Source organism: Propithecus coquereli, unplaced genomic scaffold (genome assembly GCF_000956105.1).
Source record: "Propithecus coquereli isolate 6110/MARCELLA unplaced genomic scaffold, Pcoq_1.0 Scaffold48, whole genome shotgun sequence".
Lineage (NCBI taxonomy): Eukaryota > Metazoa > Chordata > Mammalia > Primates > Indriidae > Propithecus > Propithecus coquereli.
Genome location: NW_012150618.1, coordinates 940,760 through 963,613, shown reverse-complemented (window position 1 = coordinate 963,613; position 22,854 = coordinate 940,760). Strand labels below are relative to the sequence as shown.

The window sequence follows — 22,854 nt, the reverse complement described above, 5'->3', positions numbered from 1 at the left end:
TTCCTCTGAGTCCAGTCCTGCCACTGGCACTGCTATGAGTTGGGCTCTTGTGGTTACAGCAACGGAGGCTCCCTCTGATCCTTTGAGGGTAAGGAGACATGGGCTGGGACTGAGCCAACCTGGGACTTACCAGGGACCGAAGCACTTGCAGCCCATGGCCCCCCACCCCGTCTCTCCCGGCTGTGCGTTGTTGCTGCCTTGCAGGTCTTGCTGCTCTCTGCACACTTGCTCTGCTTCTCTCTTGTTACCGAGTAGCTTATTCGTTCGGTTTTTTTTTTTTTTAAGTGTAATGAAAAGATAAACTGGCCCCAGCATGGGCTGCTGTCTGTCATATGGGCCAGCTGCGTGGGTCAGGTGTGGGGTTGGATCCCATGGACTAGAGGTGCACCTCTGGCGCCCTTTTGGCAGTAGCCTGGGCGAGCGCTTCCCTGCACCAGGGCTGCGGGCACAGCAGGCGGCACCACCTGAGGAGGCCAGTTCCTCCCTAACAAACTGAGTCTACATCTTCCACACAGGTCTCTGGAGTTAGAAGCAGTATGACATACGTTTAAAAAATAGTTGTCTGTCACAAAAAAGAATATTATAATATATAATATAATAAAACCTTCAAAATGACCATTGAAATAAATAACATGTGTTTAATTTTTTGAATAGGTAATATATTCATAACAATAAAAACTCTTTCTCCCACCCCCGCCTCACCTATCTAGTTACCACACCCCCTCCAAAACAAGTAACCAGTTTTCTTTTTAATTCTTTATTTTGAAATAAATAAGCGATTGCAAAACTAGTAGGGAGAAGTCCTGATATAACTACTGTTTAAAACTTATATTCTTCCAGAAAATCTTATGAATATATAAGCACATATAAATGTATAGTATTCTCCACTTTGTTTTACTCGAATGGCATCGTATTATACATACTTGGTCCCTTGCTGTTATAAACTAAATGTTTATGTCCCCCTCAAATTCTCATGTTGCAACCCTAACCGCCAGCGTGATGGTATTTTGAGGTCTGAAGGTGGGGCCTTTAGGAGGTGATTAGGTGATGAGGGTGGAGCCCTCATAAATGAGATTAGTGGCCTTACAAGAGAGAAGCGAGTGATGAACTCTTTCTCCAGCATCTGCCACGTGAGGTTACAGCAAGAAGGGGCCAGTCTGCAAACTAGGAAGAGAGCTCTCGCCAGAAGTCAAATTGGCGAGCACCTGGATCTTTAACTTCCCAGCCTCCAGAACTGCAAGAAATAAATTTTTGTTGTTTAAGCCACCCAGTCTATGGTATTTTTGTGATAGCATCCCAAACTGACTGAGATGTTTGGGGGAAAAAAAAAAAGCCCTACTTAAGTTGTTATACAATTAATCAAACTATCATGTTAATGCTTCCGTATCACTTTTTTCTGGATCAAAGTTTTCTCTACTGTAAATTCTGATTTTATTTTTTTTTTTACTGCATATGTTGGCTCAGGCATCATTGAAAAAACAAGTAGAACCTCAGGGCAGAGTTTCACAAACATGCCATTTACAGTGCAGTTTACACCTCTTTCCTGGAAATTTTCTTTCAGCAGATCTGAGTTGGTACCTGGAAATCTGCTCTTGCAAAAACAAGCTCTCCAGGAGACTCCTAGCTTCACACAAGTTGAAGACACGCTGCTGCCTGAGAAAATCGATACAGCAGGAGGATTCAATGCCTGTTAGCCCTGTGGGCAAGATCTGGCACATAGTGTTTACTCAGATCTAGCGACTGTTGCCTGAGAATATACTGATCACGTACACAGTTTTAAAAAGTGCGCGGTGCATGACCAAACCCACAACACAGATCACGTGACTGTGATCTTTGCTCCTTGCAGTGTCCTGCACTTTGTTCCCTGCCCAGCACACCTCTCTCTCCCTTTCTTCCGCGTCCCTGCACTTCCCACCCCTGTCTCTGTTTAAACGCCGGTGTGGGGAGCGCTTTGGGATCAGACTCCTAACCATGTTTTTCCTGACTCCAGTCTTGGTAGCGGTTCTCTGCATTTTGGTTGTGTGGATCTTTAAAAATACTGATAGAAACATCCAGAGGAAGAAGGGGGAGCCTGGAGCCAGGACCGAGTCTCGCCCCTGGGTGGACGAAGACTTAAGAGACGGCACTGACCTCCACCAAGCAGAGGAAGGTAAAGGTTCCAGCAGCAAAGCTCGGCCATTGCGGTGTTGATGCTGCTTGTGAGGTGACGGCTGGGCTAACGGAGAGGAGGCCAGTTTCATCATTGACCTCTAGTGTGCCAACTAACCAGCAGGTGACAGAGACAGATCATCTCCTCAGGTGATTAGTCTGTCACCTGCTGGCACCAGCACCCCTGATTTTGAATGCACAGTGAAAACCCACTGAGGGGCCGAAGTTTCCCTGGTTCTTATCCGGTTCTGCCTGTTGGAATCCTCCCAAAGGGTCTCCTCTCAGGCCGGCCGTGGGCAGGGGTGAGTGGGCAGGCTTTGGTCAAGAACTCTGAAATCTGCAAGGTGGCATCTACCTAGGGGTTTGCCATTTTTCACTGTGCCAGGTCCTGGGGGAGAGAGACAAGGGTGGCCTCTGTCCTCAACAAGTGGAGTGTCCAATTCTGTTGACAATATGAGACACGGGAAAGAGACAGAGAAACACACAGGCAAACCCAGTGGACCCGATTCTAAGGGGTTTGCAGCAGGCCTGGGGGTGGAGACGGCAGTTAGGAAAAGGTCAAACCAGGCCGGGGAGGATGAATGGGATAGCGGGGTAGGGGGGCTGCAGGGGGGAGGCGCAGGAAGAGTGGGGCGTGGGGAGGCCTCTGGAGGGCCGAGAACGGTGTGTCCAGGGCAGGCAGGGCAGGGCTGGCCTTGGAAAGAAGGGGCGATGGGGTGCCGGTAGGAAGGGGGGACTGTGTAGGAGTCTCGGGTAATCCGTGTTTGCGCAGCTTTGTCCAGGATGGGTTTGTGGGATGGATTCGAGTGGAAGAGCCTCTGTGATTCTCAGCTGGGCCAGTGATACCCACCCCCAGCAGAGGTCCCTGGAAATGTAAGTGGGTCTGTGTGAGTGTGTGAGTGCGAATGTGTGAATGTGTGTGTTAGAGTGTGTGAGGAGTGTGTGAATGTATGTGAGAGTGTGTGTAAGTGTGTGAATATGAGTGTGTGAGAGAGTGTGTGAGTGTGAATGTGTGATGAAGCCGTGTAGTGCTTTGCTCTGGGATGGCCCAGATGGCGGTGGGGATGCTGGGCACAGGGTGGATCAGAGTGAAGATCAAGGAAGAACAACAGGGTTCGGTCCTGAACTGGACATTAGGGGAAGTAGGAGGGAAGAGTTGGAGGCTAGAAGAGTCTCAGGATGGGCGCAGGGAAGAGGGTTCAGCTTCAGGGGAAGACGAGTCCCATGGGGGATGTTTGATTTGAGATGATAGTGACACATCTAAGCAGGAAGGGGAAGGAGGAGTCCAGGCCACAGACACTGATGGGAGGGTCACCAGCAGAGGGAAAGTGTTTGGAACTTGGAGAACTGATGAAGTCCCTAAGTGGGAAGTGGGCGTTGGTAGAGAGAAGGCTGAGCACAGCGACCAGGGACCCGGCGGGTAAGAGGAACTGCGGCGGGTGGCAGAGGAAGGTAGGAGGACAAAGGGGAAGGCGTGGGAAAGGCTCCAATAACAAGCCCTTACGTGGCACTTACTGTATCCAGTGTCACATTTTATGTGTAGTAAATCATTTAATCTTCATGACAATACCATGAAGTAGGCACTATTATAACTCCCACATTACAGGTAAGGAAACTGAGGCTCAAGCAGAGTAAGTCACCTTCTCGAGAAGGCAGTGGCAGGGACAGGACCAGGCAGTCTGGCTGCAGGGGCCAGGCAGGTAGCTGTTTGCTGGGCTGCCTCTCCCCTCGGAGAATGACCCAGAACAGAGGGGGCAGGAGGTGACCAGCAACGGCAGGCATTCCGGAGAGATCAGAGAGTACGCAATGAGGGAAGCCCATGGATCTGAAGACCCGAGAGGTGTGAGGGTGCAAGAGAGCCTGGGGCTGGACCTGAGGGTTGGGAACCGGAGCAAAGCTCTGGCTCGTGCCTGATTATTCATTTCTGCAAAACTCTTTGCTTCTTCGTTCTCTGTTCCCTTCCATCCTCCTCCTTCTCTTACCTCATAGGGGCATGAATGGGACAGTCTCAGTGTTCTCCTTAGCGTCTGGGGCAAATCTGGCCTGAGTGTAGCATGCACAGATCTCTTGCTGGAGTTGCTGTTCACGGAAGCCAAGTGACGCACACTAAGCTTGCACAGCTGGTGAGTGAGAATCAGCTTAAACCCGGGGGGGCTGCTCTGCCACCCAAGCCCCTACTCTCAGCTGCAGGGTGGGTGGACACAGTTTAAGTGGGGAATCTTACTCCAGGTGCAAAGGATTGGGCAGGGGGAGAACTGGAGGAGAGAAAGGAGCCCAGCGCTGAAGAAACTCGGAGATGGTGTTGATGCCTGCACATAGGTACGAGATGCCGACCATTTTGAGTCCAGCTCTCAGTCACAAAGAACTCCTACTCCGTGCTCCTAGATCAGGGAAGCAGCAGACCGTGCGGGCAGGGGGCGTTGGGGTGGGCGTGGGGGGAGAGTGGCGTGGGAGAGCATGGGGCTTATTAGATGCAAGATGCAAACTTTTTTCCGGTTTTCAAACCAGCCAAGTTTGGTGTCCTGTTAATACTTTCAGTTCCTTGTTTATGTACAGCCAGTTCTAAGAAGTTGCTAATGTTTATCTCGAAGAGAAAACCTCAGATTGTCACACTAAATGGGACTAGCCTCTGGAAACTAAAAAGAGCCAACTGTTAAATATGCCGGAGTTTCATGGGCCACATGTTAAATGTCAGTAGCTTGAAGTCGGGCCATGATGGGAACGTTCACATCAGGGCTACTGGCAAGTGCTGTAGATCAGGGCTCCCCGCGCCCCCAAAGCACGCCGCTGCCCCAAGTCCCATATGAAGCCGGCATTCTACTCTGCTCAGAGCGATCGAGGAGGGCAGCACAGTTCTTGCCCGTGGGAAGCAACACATTCGGCTTTGTCTTTGACACCCCCACCCATAATATCTGCGCGGGGATAATTTAGAAGCTTGGTTTGCTAAGACCCCTGGAAGACCTCAAGATCTTAGGACAAAGAACAGGTCAGTTCAGATGAGAGAGGAGATTAGGAAAGGGAAAGGACTTGAATGAAGACGGAGTCCTGTCCTGAGATCCAGCCTGGTGGGGGCTGCTGGGGACGATCCCGGTCAGCACTGGACGCTGAACACCGAGACCAGGAGGCTCAGAGAGCAAATTCCGCCAGCTTCACTCCACTGCTTGGAGGGGAGGCTAAATAGCTTTTTCTCTACCCAATCTGGGGTCACGGCTGAGGCCTCTGTAACAAGAGACAGATCGACCACAGGAAAGTGTGCAAACTTATTAAACATAAGCTCTGGTTGATACGGGAGCTTTCATAAGGCAACACCCCCTCGAGGATTTCTGAGAATTCCCAGGGAACTTGTGTTCTTTTTTTTTTTTTTTTGAGAAAGAGTCTCCCTTTTTTCTGTTGGCTGGGCTAGAGTGCCGTGGCGTGAGCCTCGCTCACAGCAACCTCAAACTCCTGGGCTCAAGCAATCCTCTTGCCTCACCCTTCCAAGTAGCTGGGATTACAGGCATGTGCCACCATGCCCGGCTAACTTTTTCTATATATTTTTAGCTGTCCGATTAATTTCTTTCTATTTTTGGTAGAGACGTGGTCTCACTCTTGCTCAGGCTGGTCTCTAACTGCTGAGCTCAAACGATTCACCCGCCTCGGCCTCCCAGAGTGCTGGGATTACAGGCGTGAGCCACCATGCCCGGCCCAGAACTTGTGCTCTTGAGGCCACCTCTGGCTCTGGGGTTCCTGCCCCTTGGACTTCTGATTTCTTCCACGTGTTTTCTTTCTCCACCTCACACCAGTTTACGTGTGGAAATCAGCCCTTGTCTGGTTTTTTTCTTTCAGGGATTTTCCCACTTCCCAGCCACTGGCGTAGCATATTAGCATTTGGGGTAGCCCCTTCTTCCTGCTAACGGACCTCTGAGTCACTGTTTTACAGTCCTGTCCTGCCTGTGGGCTCTTCTCCCCAAACCCTCATGGCCTTACTGTGTCGTGCACGGGAGCTCAGCCTGTCCTGTCCTAAGACTCATGCCTATGTTCTGAAAAACACTGGGCCGTGGGACCCAGGGACACAGGGAATCATTAGAGGTTCAACATTTTACACTATCCTCCCTCATCAGCCTTGTGTAGGAGGGTGACAACAGGGAGATTTATTTTCCACGGACACAAATTATGCTGCTTTGCTCAGAAGGCCGGAGTATCTATGGCCAGTTTTGTTTACACTTTTGAGTTCTCATTCATTGTTTTAAACTCTAAATGTTCCTTGAAAGCATTGATATTTTAACTATGAAACAGGAATTTAAAAGTACTGGTTTTGTTCTCGTGCTTTGAAAAATGGTAACATGGCAAGAAATTCATCTCTGAGGATCTAAGTTCCCACTTTATCTAGATTTTACCTACTTTCACTGAACTTGAACTTTCACTGCATTGAGAAAGTGTGAGGCACCTTTTCTCCTTTTTCTAAAGTCTTATCTGACAGTTCTGGCCAGTTGATCTACCCTTGATTCCTTTGGTAATTAATCGCTGTGACCTTCTAATCACTGGAAAAATTCTTAATTGTGAAATGCAGTATACATACTGAAAAAGTATATAAAACATAGAACAAATAATTTTTAAGCAAAAATTCATATAATTATCACCTAGGCCAAGAAATATAAATTTCCATCTCTCCTAAACCCCCTTGTGTTCCTTCTCAGTTACAAACCTTTTTCCTATGCTGTAGAAGTAACTACTATTTTGAATTTTGTGGGGATTATTTCTTTGCTTTTCTTCATAGTCTTGAAAGAAATAAAGAAACACTCAATATTCAGAGAAAAAGCTATGAAATTTTGGATATATTAAATATAAGCAACAGTTCTGAGAATATTGGAATGATGTATCTGAGGATTTGATGATAAGCCTACCAGGAACTTCGCAATGTTACTTACTGGAAAATATCCTTCTAAAATAAGATAATCGGGTCTGCCCTTGGTGAGGCTCGTAGTGCACCAGACACAGCTTCCTTTTTATCTGCTTTCATGGCTGTGGGTTCATCTTCTTCCTCCTCAGTTTTACCATTTTTAGCTTCAACGATTGAATCTTCTCTTGCATCTTCATCTTCTCTAAGATCTTGAGCTACTGATAATGAGCTTCCAGAACTCTCTGAATAGGAGAATAATAGGGAAAACCAGAAGTGGCAAAAGCGGGCAAGTGTAATGGTAAATTTTATATAGCTAAATTTAACCGTCTTTTTCTTATGGTTAGTATTTTTGTTTGTTAAGAAATCCTTCTCCACTCTAAGGTCATAAAGATACTCTTCTATATTCTTTTCTAAAAGATTTTAAAAATAATCTTTTATATGTAGAATTGTAGTGAGCATTAACATCCTTCTGTTCTCAACATCTGATGGAAAGGTTTCAAAGTTTTACCATTAAGTATTAATATATAGCTAGATGTGGATATTTTTTCCCCATAGTTAGACTTTATCAGATTAAGAAAGTTTTTTCCAACTCCAAATTTACTGAGAGATAAATGTCAAATTGTATCAAATGCTTTTTCTGCATTGGAATGATTTTATGGTTTATGTCCCTCAGTTTGTTAATGTGACAAAAAAAGTGGATTGTTTTTCTAATGTTAAATTAACTTTGTATTTCTGAGATAATTCAAACTTGGTCAAGATATATTGTTTTTTATATATTGCTGAATTCTGTTGCTAACATTTTATTTAGGATTTTTGTAATCTGTGTTTATGAGGAAACTGAGGCTATAGTTTTTCTTTCTTTTAATGTCATAGTTATGTTTTGGTATCAAGGTTGTGATAGTTTCATAAATGAGTTGGAGAGTGTTCCTTCTTTTCCTGTTGTTGTGAAGAGTTTCAAAAAGTTTAGCAATATTTTCCCTGTGAATGTTTGATAGAACTCCTTCATGAAACTATCTGGACCTGGAGTTTCCTTCTCTTTTAGGAAGATCTTTGCCTACTGCTTCAACTTATTTAATGGTTAGAGGACCGTTCAGTTTTTATATTTTGAAGTCAGTTTGGGCAGGTTACATTTTCTATTAATAGACATTTGTCTTTTTATATAAATTTTCTAATATATTGGCATGCTAATATTCTCATGCTATTGGTTAAATGACAGTAACATCTGTAGTGATGTCCCCTTTTCCATTTCTGATATTTGTTATTTGTGCTTTCGTTTTCTTGATCAATCTTGCCAGAAGCTTGTCAGTTTAATCAGTCTTTACAGAGAACCAACTTTGATTTTGATATTTCTCCCTCTTGGAGGTTTCTTGTCATTTTCCTTAATATGTCATATTTAATATTTACTTCTTTCTACTATCTTTGGTTTTATTTATTTGTTCTTTTCCTAATTGCTTGAAATGGAATTTTAGCCCATTAATTTTTAGGGTTTCTTCCCATCTAATGTATGCATTTAAGTATTTAAATCTCCCTGTAAATAGAATACTTCAGTGTTATTGCATAGATTTTCAATATGTTATAATTTCATATTTTAATTTTGAAATGTTTTCTAATTTCCATTAAGGTATCTTTTTTTTTTTTTCAGTCATCTTTTTATTACTGATTTATAGCCTAATTACATTGCAGTCAGAGATCAATATCTATTAAACCTTTAAAATGTGTTGAGAGTTATTTTCTGGTCCAATGCATGGTTAATTTTTATGAATGTTTTGAGTCTGCTTAAAAAGAAAGTGTTTTCTGCAGTTGTTTGATAAAGTGTTGTATATATGGCCATTTGGTCATCTCTGTCAACTGCTTTATTCAGATCTTCTGTATTCTTACTGATTTTTTTCATCTGCTTGTTCTATCATTACGAGAAAGATGTGTTAAGATCTTTCACTGTGATTGTGGATTTTAACATTTATTCTTGAAAGTCTATCTTGAGGTCCTGTAATACAAATGCATATAAAATTGTGTTTTCCCAGCAAATTAAATTATATTATTATAAAGTGACCCTTTTTATTACCAACAATGCTTTTCACCTCAATTTTTCTTTCATCTAATATTAATATAGTTACATGATTCATATAATAACTTTTCCACCATGATGCATGGTATAACTGTCAACCTTTCTGTAGTCTTATGTTTTAGTTGTGTCTCCTATAAACAACATCTTTGGACTTAAAAAAATCATTGATCTTTATCAGGAGCATTTATACTCAATGCAATGATTCTTGTTGCTACTAAAAATGCAGTTATTCTTGTTCTTCTGGAAGTAATCTTTTTTTCCTTTGATTGCTTTTAAGATTTTATTATTTGATTGTAAAATGTGTGGGTCTCTTGTTTTAATAATGTTTATAGTTTACTGGGTCTCAGAGTAAAAATGTACTATTTATATAGTTTACCTGTAAGTAAGGAGCCTGAAATAACCTGTAGTTTTGAATCTAATGTGATTCCTGGATTACTTGCATTGTTATTAGGGTCAATTACGGAACTAAAATTTGGTGCCTCCTCCTTACAATATTTTTCCCCCCTTGCAGCAGTTGTGTTTAATGTCATTACAAAATAAATAAAAGTTCTTGTCCAAAAAAAAAAAAAAATAGAATTTACTGGGCTTCTGGAATCTGCAGATTTGATATTTTTCATCAGTTCTGGGAAAATCTCAGACACTACCTTTTCAAATGCTGCCTCTGCCACATTCTCTTTGAATCAAATGATTAAATGTATGTTGGACATTCTCACTCTGCTCTGTTTTTTCTTGCTCTTCTATGCTTTCCATCTTTTGGCCTCTTCTTGCCCTGTTCCAGTACCTTCCTCTAACCTATCTCCCAGTTCATTAATTTTTCTTTAGTTAGTCTTGCCTCCTAGTAAATCCATCCATTAAGTTCTTAATTCTATTATTTTTCAGTTCTAGAAGTTCTATTTTTCATATTTTCTGTGTTAATTTTTATCCTTTCCTATACCCTACAGATTTATGTTTGTTTTTTTTTCTGTAAACATAGTAATTATAGTTGTTTTATCTTCTGAGTCTGATAATTCTAATATTTGAAGTCTCTAGTCATCTGACTTTATTTTTAAAAATTGATTCTGCTATTTCTTGTTTAAGGTGGTTCTTTATGTGCCTGATTGCATTTGGTGGGTTGCTGGTGATTGTATTAAAAATGATCTGTATATTGGTATTTGCTTCTGCTAGGCAACTGGAGTACTTCCAGGCAGGACAACCTTATTCCAAGTTCAAGTTTGAGGCAAGACCCATCAAAATGATATAAGCCCTTGAGGGGTGATTTATTTATCATTCACAGTTTCCCTAAGGATATAGTCTTGGGGCTCCAGCTTATTAGACTTCCCATTGTGTGTGGGCCTGGGCTTTGATTTCTGTCACCCCTGATCCCTGAAGATATAAAAATGGAAATTCAAATATGTAGGGACTGGCAAATACAATCAGGGAAAATGTAGCTTCTGTGTTTATTTACCTGTGTAGGTTTGTATTTTCCTTTCAGGTTGGCCTGGAAATTTCTTACTATGATTTTAAAAATATCTAATTTAGTGATCTGAGTGGTTTTCCACTGATGAGAAATTGTTTCAAATAACTTGGTCTACCATTAACAGAAATTTGAATTTCTCATCTTTCTGTAGGTAAAAATTTTCTTTTTCTTGATTTACAATAAATGTAACAAATCTGGAGTTCAAAGGATAGTCAAGATCAGTGATCAGAATTCTATAAATCTATTCTTTTTAATATTTATTGTTTTTATGCAATTTTTGTGTTGGTCTTTTGGTTGGGGGGGTTTGGGTTTTTTAAATTAATTAATTATTTATTTTTTTAGCTCATAACCCTACAGACATTTTTGAGAACTTTATCTTCTTCTCTCCACTGGCCATCTTTTGACCAAGAGAGATCATTTAATTTGCTACCTTTCTTATTCTTATTTGCAGATGCTGATGAGTGGCAAGAATCAGAGGAAAATGTTGAACACATTCCATTCTCCCACACCCGCTATCCTGAGAAGGAAATGACTAAGAGATCCCAGGAATTTTATGAACTTCTCAATAAGAGACGGTCAGTCCGGTTCATATGTAATGAGCAAATCCCAATGGAAGTCATTGATAATGTCATCAAGGCAGCAGGTTTGTAGTTGCACATTGGGTCTTTGAGAATGTCAGCTGGCCTGCTGGTGTGACTCCAACACTGGAGCAATGTTGAAGTTCAAACAGTGAATAAAGCCTAGAGTGACATGTTTTCCTATAAAGTCTTACCCAAGTGTTGAGTGACTGCCAGAAACATAACGATTTCTACTTTCTACATTTTGACTATTATAAACATCTTGGAAGCAGATGTGATAATAGTTCAAAACTTCTGAAATTATTCAGTATTATGAGCTTTTACTGAAAACTAAAATTTCTAAACACATCATCATATATTCAAAGAGAAACATCCTCTTTCTTTCCCCTCCCGTTAAAACATACTACAAACACACACTCTCACACACTCACATTTACACATTTGTCTTTTTGGAAGAAAATTTCTTATATTACACACCATGGTGCTCTATAGTATTTTAATGCACTAGCAAAATTTACTTGTATGAATTTACAAAGTAAACCAAAGCAAGATAAACACGTTGCCAATGTAAATAATATCTCCACAGAGGGAAAAAAAATAAATAACTACAGAAAAAGGGGAGGAGATATAAGAGAAAGCCCCCTACTTGAAAGTCTCTTTTGAATGTAAACCATATTTAAGTTTATTTTCAGGAATTATTGCATTCTCATTATGAATCCATTGTCAAACTTAAAAGAAAGCAAGAATAAAATATTTCATTTCCATTAAGGATATAAATGGACTGGATTTTTGAGTCCTTTATCTAACTAACAGCAGTTACTAAATTTCCCATTTATCTATATCTGTGTATATCTGTGTACATATATGATGTTAAGGTAAATTTGGCACAATTTAAAACATTAGGGAGAAATTTATTTCTTGTATTTAGAGACACAAATATTTAGTAGACAAATAAAATGGATACAAAATTAACCAGAATTACTCTGTGCAGAAATCTGGGCCTCATGTTTAGCTTTTGCCTTATATTTTCCAAGCTAATCATGACTTCTAGTGTTGGCAGTGGTGTCTGGCCAACAAGAACCCTGTCAAGAGCCTGCAGGCCTTACTCCCTCCAGAGGTAGAATTTGTTACATTACAAAGGAATAAGGAAAGAAGGAATAGGCCTTTCTGACATATCCCACCTATGGTCACTGTGGTCTGCCCTTGGGAATAGCAGGCCATCTCTAGCACCAGGTGGTGACACCCAGGTCAGAAGCTGGTCCAAGCCCTCTCTGGAATCTCAAGGGAACTTAAGCTCCTTGGACAAAGATGACACACCATGGAACTTTGTCCTGGGACACTGGGACTGATTGAGCTGTGGGCCAAGAATTGCTGAAGCCCCCAGGAGTAGAAGACACATAGCTGTGCATATTGAGTGCTCAAGACCAAGGGTTCCCCAACTTTCGTGTGTCCCCAATGAGACCACAAACCTTACAGTGTCATGCTCAGAGTTTTGATATAGGCATGAAACCATTTTAGTTGCCTTTTCAGGAATGTTTTTAAAACCATTTTACCATGTACATTTTACCTTTTCCAATAAGCTTCCTGACGTTATCCTTTTTCAGGAATATCAAAACAAATGACAGTCTAGAGAATTCTGGCTGTCAGAATTTGCCCTCCTAGTTTTTCTCCTTAGTGGTTGTGGTGCAGTTAGGCAGGGACGTTTTTTCCCACATAACTAGAGAAGCAGGGATAGGTTGCCACAGCCCCAGAACTACTGGTCTTGACCTTGACAAGTTGGCTGGGAGACACCCAGAGGATACTGAACAAAACAGAGTCCGCAGCGCCCACCAGAGCCCACAGCCGAGCACTTCATTTTGAGCAAGCATTAATTATATTTATTATTAACTAACAGTCTCATACTTCCCTGCAGCTTTAATTTCTCATTTTGACTTGATGGGTGACAGGAACAGCCCCAAGTGGGGCCCACACGGAGCCCTGGACCTTCGTGGTTGTTAAGGACCCAGACGTGAAACACGAGATTCGCAAGATCGTAGAGGAGGAAGAAGAAATAAACTACATGAAGAGAATGGGGCACCGATGGGTTACGGACCTGAAGAAACTGAGGTACAAAAGTTGGTGACATTAGGGATGTCTGGTTTGGCCTCTTAAGGTGAAGGAACTACCACTGCCATTTCCTGGTTCCATTGTAAGTGATGAAAGTTTGACTCTGGCTCCGTGAGGAATTATGGGTGCTAAATCAGGCCCTGCCCCTGTATTGCCATGTGATTCTGTGGTGAATAAGTAAGCTCTGACCCAAATAGTTGCTTAGTAAATAAAACTTTGAGAAATCACTTCACTTTTCACCCATGTTGGAACATAAGATTGTGAAATACTTCTCAAGATCTTGAGCAAAGCAGATAATGTTTTGCTAACATGATCAGGTGTTCCAGATGACGTTACTAAGCAGGCTATAGCTTTAGGACAAGTTTGGCACAAGTGTGATATCTGTGAGGTGTTAGTAACTTTGTGGGCTTCCTCCACTCCAGGAGAGAAGTGGCAGGGAACTCAGTGCACCTAGTTTCGCTGCGATGCCTCCAAGACGATGTCCTTCCCTGCCCGCTCTCTTCCTAGGCTGAGCATGAGGGGGCATTGTGGGTGGTGACAGTGACCCTGACCTCTCCAGGGGCCCTGCGGGACCAGCTTGAGTCCTTGGCACTGAGAATGCTCGGAAGAGATACTTAATGCCTCTGGCTGTCAGCTGTGGGCCTTCAGTGGCTAGTGTGACACCAGCCACCCCACACTCCACAGTGGCACAAGCCTAAGAAAGGATGGTGGGACTGCCGATTTAGGGCCTTGGGGGCACTTCTCACTGGACGGGTGGAGTGGATGTGATGAGAAGGTGGCCTCTTGGCCCTGCTCCTTTTTTAGTTCTTTGGACCAGAAGACAATTTTCTCCAAAGACATTTAAACTTTATCAAGATTGATGTCTTATGGAGTTGTAACTTATCTCTGTGCTCTGGAGCAAGTGTGGGGGAAGTAACAGTGAGTATATAAATCTTACTGCGTATTCCTGGGATGAACCAGGATAGGTAAAAGTCGAGTCTCTATACTTAGAGAGATGCTATATGCTAGATGTGCACAGTACCTACAAAATACTATTGTCCCTCACACACTTTCCTCAGCTGTGGCAGAATTAATTGCTCTCTCACCTTTGTGCCGGGTCTGCTGATTAGCTGGGTTCGGGGTGGAATCACAGGGGTGTAGAAATTGTCTTATTGTGCTGAGTCAGTTCCTGGGTGGGGATTGCAAGACCAGTTGAGTCTGTTCCTAGGGATGGGTCACCGGTCAGCCATCGAATACAGAGCCTGGAAGATACCTCAAAAACGACCCTTAGGTTTAGAAAAGCTGATGTCATCTATGGAGAAAGTTAAAAATCTTTATGACCATCAGCAATGTGACTCCTGAATAGCAATTATAGGAAAGCAAGCTAGGGGACAGTGGCTGGTTATCATTATTTTTAGCTATGCCTGTGCCTCTGCAGAGTGTAGACCCTCGCCACAGTTCTCCCCTGGCACCCCTTTATTAATTTGTAAAGAGCAGTTTCAAGAGGATGGCAGTGCTTCTGTCCCTCACTTCTCAGGCTCAGTTCTCCTTTTAGGCCTAATGAGTTTTGGGGAGTCCTGAGATTCATATATTTTCCTTTACAATACAGACATCAGAATTTTAAATTATGGACATATCTGTGCAGAACACAGGTTTATCTAATAGAACCCAGTTTGGGGAACACACACAACAGTCTCTTGACAACATTCGACTCAACTGGGGGCTACAGAATTGCTGGGCGCCCTGGAGAGCAGCTCCAGGCACTGAAGGCACAGTCTGTGTGCCCCAGAGGGAGTGGAGGGTGATCACTCATCCGGTGAGTCAGGAAGGTGGGTTAAAAGGGGTTCTTCTGGACTGATATTTCCATGATTTAGCAGTGACCACAGGGATGGGCGCACAACAGCACATTCGACACGAGACATTTGACGTGGGAAGAAACTGAGCCGTGGGAGGTTAAGTGGCTTGCCCAGCATGGCCAAGCTTGTTTGGCTCAAGTGGATCTTCTAAACCAGGAACATTTCTCCCTCTTTGTCAGGAGAAGAGAATCAATAGCAGTCAAACGTGACTAAGCTGGCCGAAGTATGGTAAAGTAGCTTTGAAAGTGTAACCTGTAAATGTCACTAGTCTAAGAGGAACCATGGAAAAATACACAGTGAGTTTATTGTACTTCAAAAACAGCGAAGCCATAACTAGGCCAGAGAGGAAGCGAATGGTGACCATCTCTTGCTAATTAATGAAATGATATATCCTAAGGAAAATTACGATATATGGCATTGCATGACTATCTCTCTTTTGAATATCTGTGCTAGAATGAAACCTCTGCCAAAATGTATGGGACAGGGTAATGGAATCAAGAAAGAGAGATTTTAAGCTGGAAAATGAAAATTTCCACTCCATATTTATGCGTCACACGAATGACCTCCCACTCCCACAGAAGTTCCCTTCCTTTTTTCTACAGCTGGGCACACTGCACTGCCATCTGCCCACCCGCGATTTCAGTTTAGCCTCCTGTGCTCCAGCTCATCCCTTGGCTCTGCCTGGGGCGCCTTCCCCAATCCCCCTTTCCTGCCCTGGCCTTCAGTGCCTTGAGGCCATTTCTGGGAATTTTCTTCCAATCTTCTTATTCAGAATTAACATTTCAGTTTTGAGGGGCTCCCAATGCACTTGGTTTATACTTCTTTGATAGCACTTACCAGGTTTCATTTTACTGAATATTGTCTTAGTGCATTCTAAGTTACAGGATTTGCCGTTGTATCTTTCAGCATTTCATATGTCTTGCTGTACTAGGCCCTTATTAATACATGTTTATTGAATTGAATGATCTTGGACAGTGTGGGGGTGAGGGGAAACTGCCCCTTTCCGCCAAAGGTTCACTAAAAGGTCAACTCGCAAATAAGGCAGATTAATAAGAGAAAGAAGTTTATTTACTGCACTCCTGGGAAGAATCACAGAGTGATTACCCAATATCCCAGTGGGGTCCAGAAATTTTTATACCCTCCTTTTAGAGGAGAGGGGAGATGAGGAACATAGGTAATTCTGTTTAGGGGCAATACATGGTTGCTAGGGAGGATGAATGGATGGGGAAACAGATTGGCTTGTAAATTAACCTGAGAGACAGCTGTTATGTTTAAATGGTTTGGGCCAGGTCTGGTTTCCTTTTTGATCTTCTTTCCTGTGATGTATTGAAATAACACAAAAGGGGAAGGGAAAGTCAACAGTTTTTTTGATGGGTCCGTCTGGTTCTGCCGATACAGAGAAAGCCCCTTCCAAGGGCCTGTTGATCTCTAAGGGTCTTTAATTCAAAATATACTTTATACCAAGGACTCAGATTTTGGGGTGAAATTTCCTAAGCTCTTTCAACAGAAAAAGATGAACAAGGCGCAAACAAAAATTCTGCACTTTTTCAATTTAGTAAAAAAGACAAGTAAGCATGTTTTTATTTTTATCATAAATAAGCTAAGGTAGTAAAAACAGAACGAAAAATAAGAACAAATATTCTCCTGGATCTCTCTTCTGTCCCCAGAACCAACTGGATTAAAGAGTACTTGGACACCGCTCCTGTTTTGATTCTCGTTTTCAAACAAGTACATGGTTTTGCTGCAAATGGCAAGAAAAAGGTCCATTACTACAATGAGATCAGTGTTTCCATCGCTTGTGGCATCCTGTTAGCCGCCCTGCAGGTACGTTGCTCTCCCGCCAGGCCCAAAAAAGAGAAGTGAGACTTGAGGACCAAAGGGTGACCTTATTAGAACATTGCAGCTAAGTTTTAAATTCAGGGACATTTGGAGATTGTTTTATCTAAAGCTGAATTCCTAAGTAAGGTAACTCCAGTGTGGAAACTGACTTCTGGAAACCTGGCTGGTGAGCACCATGGTTCAACAAGCTGGAATTCTTCCTGGAAATGCACTTGTAATGTCGTTTCAGGGTTAGAAAAATTGTTGTTGCGGTTGGCTACATCTGTTACAACAAGTTCCAAGGGTTTGGGCAGACACACATGAGAAATTTCCAAGCCTGAAAGTCACGGAGACTAACTCCCTGGATGTGTTTGCTGTTGCTGTCTGAGCTGAAGGGATGATTAAAAAGCCACAAGGAGGACTCTTTCCTAGAGCTCCTGTGCTGAGAAGTTTGCATGGTATTGTGTTAGAAAGATGACAGTGGGCTTAAAAAAAATTCCATCTACAAGTCAGCTAGGGAGCTAACAAGAAACAGAGCAGGATTGAATTCTGTACCTTTCAAACTACTCAATTCATTCACTCAACAAATATTTTCTGAACGCCTCCTACGTGGGAGTTCCTGAGAGGCACTGGGGTAGTTGGTCTCGTGAACCGTACATTCTGGTGGGGGCTGGGGGCTGGGTAGGGGGTGAGAGAGATGGTAAACACATAACACAAATACGGCAAACAAGATTATAAGAGGGAGTGATCATACCTTCAAGGGACAATTGATTAAAAAATCAATGAGCTTATTCACTATCTCAAAGAAAAATGCGTGTGCTGAGTAACACCTTGCAAAAAATACAGTCGTCGTTACACAACAGAAGTGTTTTCAGATTGTATGAAAAATTGTCTTGAAGGAGCTGGCATTTGATTTCCCTACTGAGTCTGCAATCAGATAAAGGAGTCACTGCGCAGCATCAGACCTCAGGACACCCCATCTGTTTGAGGGTCACGGAAGAAGCAGTTTAAGCCCAGAATGAGCTCGGCGCACCACGTGGCTCTGTACGGTGAAGCCGCAGGCTCAGTCCGTTTCGCTTTACTGTTGAGTTTGCTGCCCTCTAGCTTCCCACAAGGCACAGTTCTGTGGGCAGCTCGTGATTTGTGAGGGAGGAGAGAGAAATCTTCATGGAGCCCCCATCTCGAGCTTGGTGACTGGTGAGGCACACATGACAGGTAGAGGCGACTTCCAGAACTTCTTCTCAGCCTTAGTGGGTGGTGATTTCATTGGAAAAGCTGGAGAGGGGCAGCTGGGGAAGTGTCTGGAAGCCATGCATGTTTTTACTTAGATGTTCACTGCTTGGAGGCTTGAAGAGAGGTGGATGGGGCACCCCTTGGCCACTGGGTCCCCCATCATTGGGCCTTGGCATTTTCACTGGGCATCAGGCTCTGCTTCCATGTCGATTCTGTAGTTGTAGGAACTCCCTGTGGTTGTAGTTGTTGAAAATAAAATAGGCAAGACTTTTTAATACATTAATTACCAAGATCTAGCTGCAGCAAGATCTAGAAAAATCTAGCAAGATCTAATTACCAAGATCTAGGCCTATTATTTTAAGTAGTGATGAATGTAATGATATTTTAAGATCTATAACAACTATGAACTGATGTGAAAATATCTGTGAATTTTATTGGTGACAAAGTCATAGATATTGCTAACACTACTGTGATTTGTTGCCTACCTTTATAATGGAAGAAACTGCTAAATTTTAGTTAGATGTTTGTGGATATAAAGATGCCTTTTTTTTTTCCCATCCAAGTTCACACACCTGCTGAATTCAATCCTTGGTCCTCTGTGGGTCTGAGGATTTCAGGTAAAAAACTCCCGACCTGTAATGAGACCAAGGCACTCAAATCAAGGGAGATTGAAAGATAAAATACTAATAGAAATCAGCTTAATATTACTAAGAGAAACTGCTTAATATGTTCTATGTATTCAGAAATGTCTACTACCAAACATATATAAAATTCAGGGTGGGGTAAAAGCTATGTCTAAAAAAAGGACCAAAATATAAAATGACACCAAATTAAGATGTAAATATTTTCTCAGTGGAAAGTTCAAGATTTATCCATTCCAAATTTAAATACCATGTGAATATATAATAAAGGAAGAGAAATGTCATAATAAAGGAGAGACAAAAGCTGATGACAGAAAGAAGAAATCAATAGATTTTTCAATGCATGTGTTCCTGAGAATAGAGACTTGGCATTATAAAATCTCTGGGAATCAAGGCATAGAATGATGTAGCATGAGAGACCTTCAGCAAGAGACCATATTAAGTCACTCCAGATCCATATATATATAGTCATGCACTACATAATGACATTTCAGTCAACGACAGACCGCATATATGATGGTGGTCCCATAAGATTTTAATGGACCTGAAAATTCCTATTACCCAGTGATGTTGTAGCAGTCCTAACGTTGTAGTACAAGGCATTACTCACGTGTGTGTGGGGACGCTGGTGTAAACAAACCTACTGGGCTGCCAGTTTGTATAAAAGTATAGCTCATACAATTATGTACAGTATATAATACTTGATCATGATGATAAACAACTATATTACTGGTTTATGTATTTACTATACTGTACTTTTTATCATTATTTAGCATGTACTCCTTCTACTTATTAAAAGACAGTTAACCATAAAACAGCCTCAGGCAGGAGATAGGTCCTTCCGGAGGTATTTCAGAAGGAGGCATTGTTATCATGCAGGAGACGACAGCTCCAAGAGTGTTGTTGCTTCTGAAGACCTTCCGGTGGGACGAGATGTGGAGGTGGAAGACAGCGATATCTATGATCCTGACCCTGTGCAGGCCTAGACTAATGTGTATGTTTGTGTCTTAGTTTTTAGCAAAAAAAGTTTAAGAGGTAAAAGATTAAATAAATAAATAAATTATCAAATTGGCAAAAGATACATTAACTCTATAAACAAATGGGTGAAAACATGAACAAATAGAAAAGAAATAGAGCTATGATCCTGACCCTGTGCAGGCCTAGACTAATGTGTATGTTTGTGTCTTAGTTTTTAGCAAAAAAAGGTAAAAGTCAAAAAAAAGTAAAATTTTCAAAATAGAAAAAAGCTTATAGAATAAGGATGTAAAGCTGTGCAGTGTTTTATTTTTAGCTAAGTGTTATTACAAAAGAGTCAAACAGTTAAAAAAAAATTAAAAGTTTATAAAGTGAAAAGTTACAGTAAGCTAAGGTTAATGTATTATATTAATAGAATAAAGAATAATATAATAGAATAAAGAAAAAAGTTTTCAATAAATTTAGTGTAGCCTAAGCGTACAGTGTTTATAGGCTGTCGTAGAGCACGGGAATGTCCTAGGCCTTCACATTCACTCACCCCTCACTCACTGACTCACCCAGAGCAACTTCCAGTCCTGCAAGCTCCATTCATAGTAAGTGCCCTATACAGTTGGGCCATTTTTAATCTTTTATGCAGTATTTTTACTGTACCCTTTCCATGTTTAGATACACAAAAATACCATTGTATTTATAATTGCCTACAGTATTCAGTACAATTACATGTGTACAGGTGTGTAGCCTAGGAGCAACAGGCTACACCATATAGGTGTGTAATAGGCTGTACCCTCTGAGTTTGTACACTCTATTGTGTTCACACAATGGAGAAATCACCTAATGTATTTCTTAGAACGTATTCCCATTGTTAACTGACACAAGACTATATATGTACACACACGTATATATAGTTTCAAATGCCAATATTATAGATACTGATTACAACCCATAGATTCCTGGCAGATAACCAGAATTCAGGAAAGAATATTTAGTAAGAAAATTATAGTAGAACTTGGGCTGGAACCCTGCTTCGGTGGACTGCTCTTATCATGTGGGTCTTGTACCAGGAAACAGGCTGACCCCTTAGCTAAGAGGAACTGCCTGTTGTTTTTGCCATTGCTTTGGTATAGTTGGATTCCCCCAATTTCTTTCCATAAAATAACCATTCCTATTTCTTAAGCATCAGTGAAAAATAAGACTAGCATTTTTCTGCTTCCAGAAGATTCCCACTGCTTGGTTAAAAGAAGTCAGTGGCTGGAGAAGTTGGGGGCGCAGGTGAGGTTCATGGTACCCATCACCTGAGCCGGCAGCCTCTTTGCTGCCCAACTTTGGGGAAATGATTAGCTGATCAGGTGTGCTAAGGATGAAGGTCCCCAGGCTGGAGGCAGAGCTGTGATGTTGCCAGCTGGCTTTACAACACATCCTTTCCTCTCCTGTTTTAGAATGCGGGGCTGGTGACTGTCACTACCACTCCTCTCAACTGTGGCCCTCGTCTGAGAGTGCTCCTGGGCCGCCCTGCACATGAAAAACTGCTGATGCTGCTCCCCGTGGGGTACCCCAGCAAAGAGGCCACAGTGCCTGACCTCAAACGGAAACCTCTGGACCAGATCATGGTGACAGTGTAGGCAGGAGCCCTTCAGGGAGCTGTGCAAGGACGGTGCCCAGGCTCCTCCCGGCGGCTCTGCCTGCCCCTCTCGGGTCCCTCAGTTGCTCTCCCTGGGCGTGGGGTCTCCTGCACTCCACTCCATGGGGGGGCCACTCTACCTGTCAATCGGATAAGTCCTGTTTCTCTCTTACCCACTTTGGAAATGCATTAACACTTTACAGAGAACATGACCTGGTCTTAAAAACCATTCTAGAAAATCACTGCTGACTTTTTCTTTTATTTTTTCAAAACTCTTATAGAAGAAGAAGTCATCAGAAAATGTAGTATAGTCCCAAGAATTCAGCTATGTGAGGACTCTTGAATTTAAATTCAGACTAACCAAATGGCCTCCTGCCCTCTGATTTATGGCAGCTTTTAGAGAAAGGGTGCGCTTTTGAGATACAATTTTTAACTGAACTTCAGGGATATTCTGCCAGTTTTGAATAAGTAACCATCAAAGTAACTAAAATGTCACCCTCACAGCACAGGACAGGGTGTGCTTGGGTAGCAGGGGTCCGGCTGGTGTCATCTGAGCACAGGAACGGGCAGCCGCACTGCCCAGTGGTGTGCTGGAGCTGGCTGGTAGCAGTTCGTGGAAGCTGTTAAATATCTGAGAATTTTGCCAGCCAGTTAGTTTAAGTGTTAAACATTTGTAGCCTGAAATCGCCTGTGGTGCGTGAGCTTACGCCACAGCAATCGGAAAACACTACAACTAGCGTTTGCTTCCTTTTTCTTAAAGACTGCTGTTTACCCAATGGCTGACTGTGTCTCCCTTCTTTTCTACCCTACCCACGAAACACACTTTTGGCTTTTCTCCACATGATGGTACAGCTGTTTGGGACTGATGGGTCACAGGTGCCATCGTACCTCTGCCTCCTGGGGGCGTCGTACCCATGGGCACACTGACAGCTCGGGTAATTTCCGTAAAGCAGCTCTTCTCACCCCTTCATCCCCTTCCACTGTCTCTTTCTCCTTCTATTTTTTATTTCCTCATTTCCCTTGAGAAAAATTTCTCTTGCCTTTTTTCATTCCATCTGTGAGTCACACAATGCAAGAAAAGCCTTTGGTGTCATTGATAAGAGCAAGAGCTGGTGACAGCCCTGTTTCAGAGAAAGAGAAGGCCTTTCTTTGCCTTAAAGTTGATTAGACGTTACAAGAACTGATGTCTTCGGCCTCTGAAGTCCACTGAAATACCCAGAAGTCTCTTTTGGAATCTCCAAAATCTTCCATCTCTGTCTTTAGTTTTCTCTAAACATTCTTTTCTCCAAATCAACACATTTTAATAAATACAAACTTTCTTACTTACATTTTCTTTCTATTCTTTTTTTTTTTAAAAAAATGAGTATTGGGAAAGGTATTTGTCCCCAACCTTTCCTTGTAAATGAGTGTTGTTTTAGCTGCACTGTGGATTTGTTATTTACGTGGGCTGGAATGGGAACCTGCCCGCTATGCATCATATGGTTTCGTAGGAAAAAGATGCT

At 42.3% G+C, this 22,854-nt stretch overlaps 1 protein-coding gene across 1 annotated transcript; it reads left to right on the top strand.

Moving 5' to 3' along the window:
* Positions 1–1,882: 1,882 nt before the first annotated feature.
* Positions 1,883–22,620, top strand: IYD (iodotyrosine deiodinase). Its single transcript, XM_012655573.1, has 5 exons — positions 1,883–2,149; positions 11,000–11,191; positions 13,073–13,232; positions 16,735–16,891; positions 21,171–22,620. The coding sequence occupies exons 1-5, from the start codon at positions 1,972–1,974 to the stop codon at positions 21,351–21,353; spliced, it is 870 nt and encodes a 289-aa protein (XP_012511027.1). The 5' UTR covers positions 1,883–1,971; the 3' UTR covers positions 21,354–22,620.
* The last annotated feature ends 234 nt before the right edge of the window (positions 22,621–22,854 follow it).

Excerpts from the sequence above, each read along its gene's own strand:
- IYD (XM_012655573.1), top strand. The coding sequence starts at position 1,972 with ATGTTTTTCCTGACTCCAGTCTTGGTAGCGGTTCTCTGCATTTTGGTT. Across the intron at positions 11,192-13,072 it reads TAATGTCATCAAGGCAGCAG|GAACAGCCCCAAGTGGGGCC; the intron begins GTTTGTAGTTGC and ends GATGGGTGACAG. Across the intron at positions 13,233-16,734 it reads ACGGACCTGAAGAAACTGAG|AACCAACTGGATTAAAGAGT; the intron begins GTACAAAAGTTG and ends TTCTGTCCCCAG.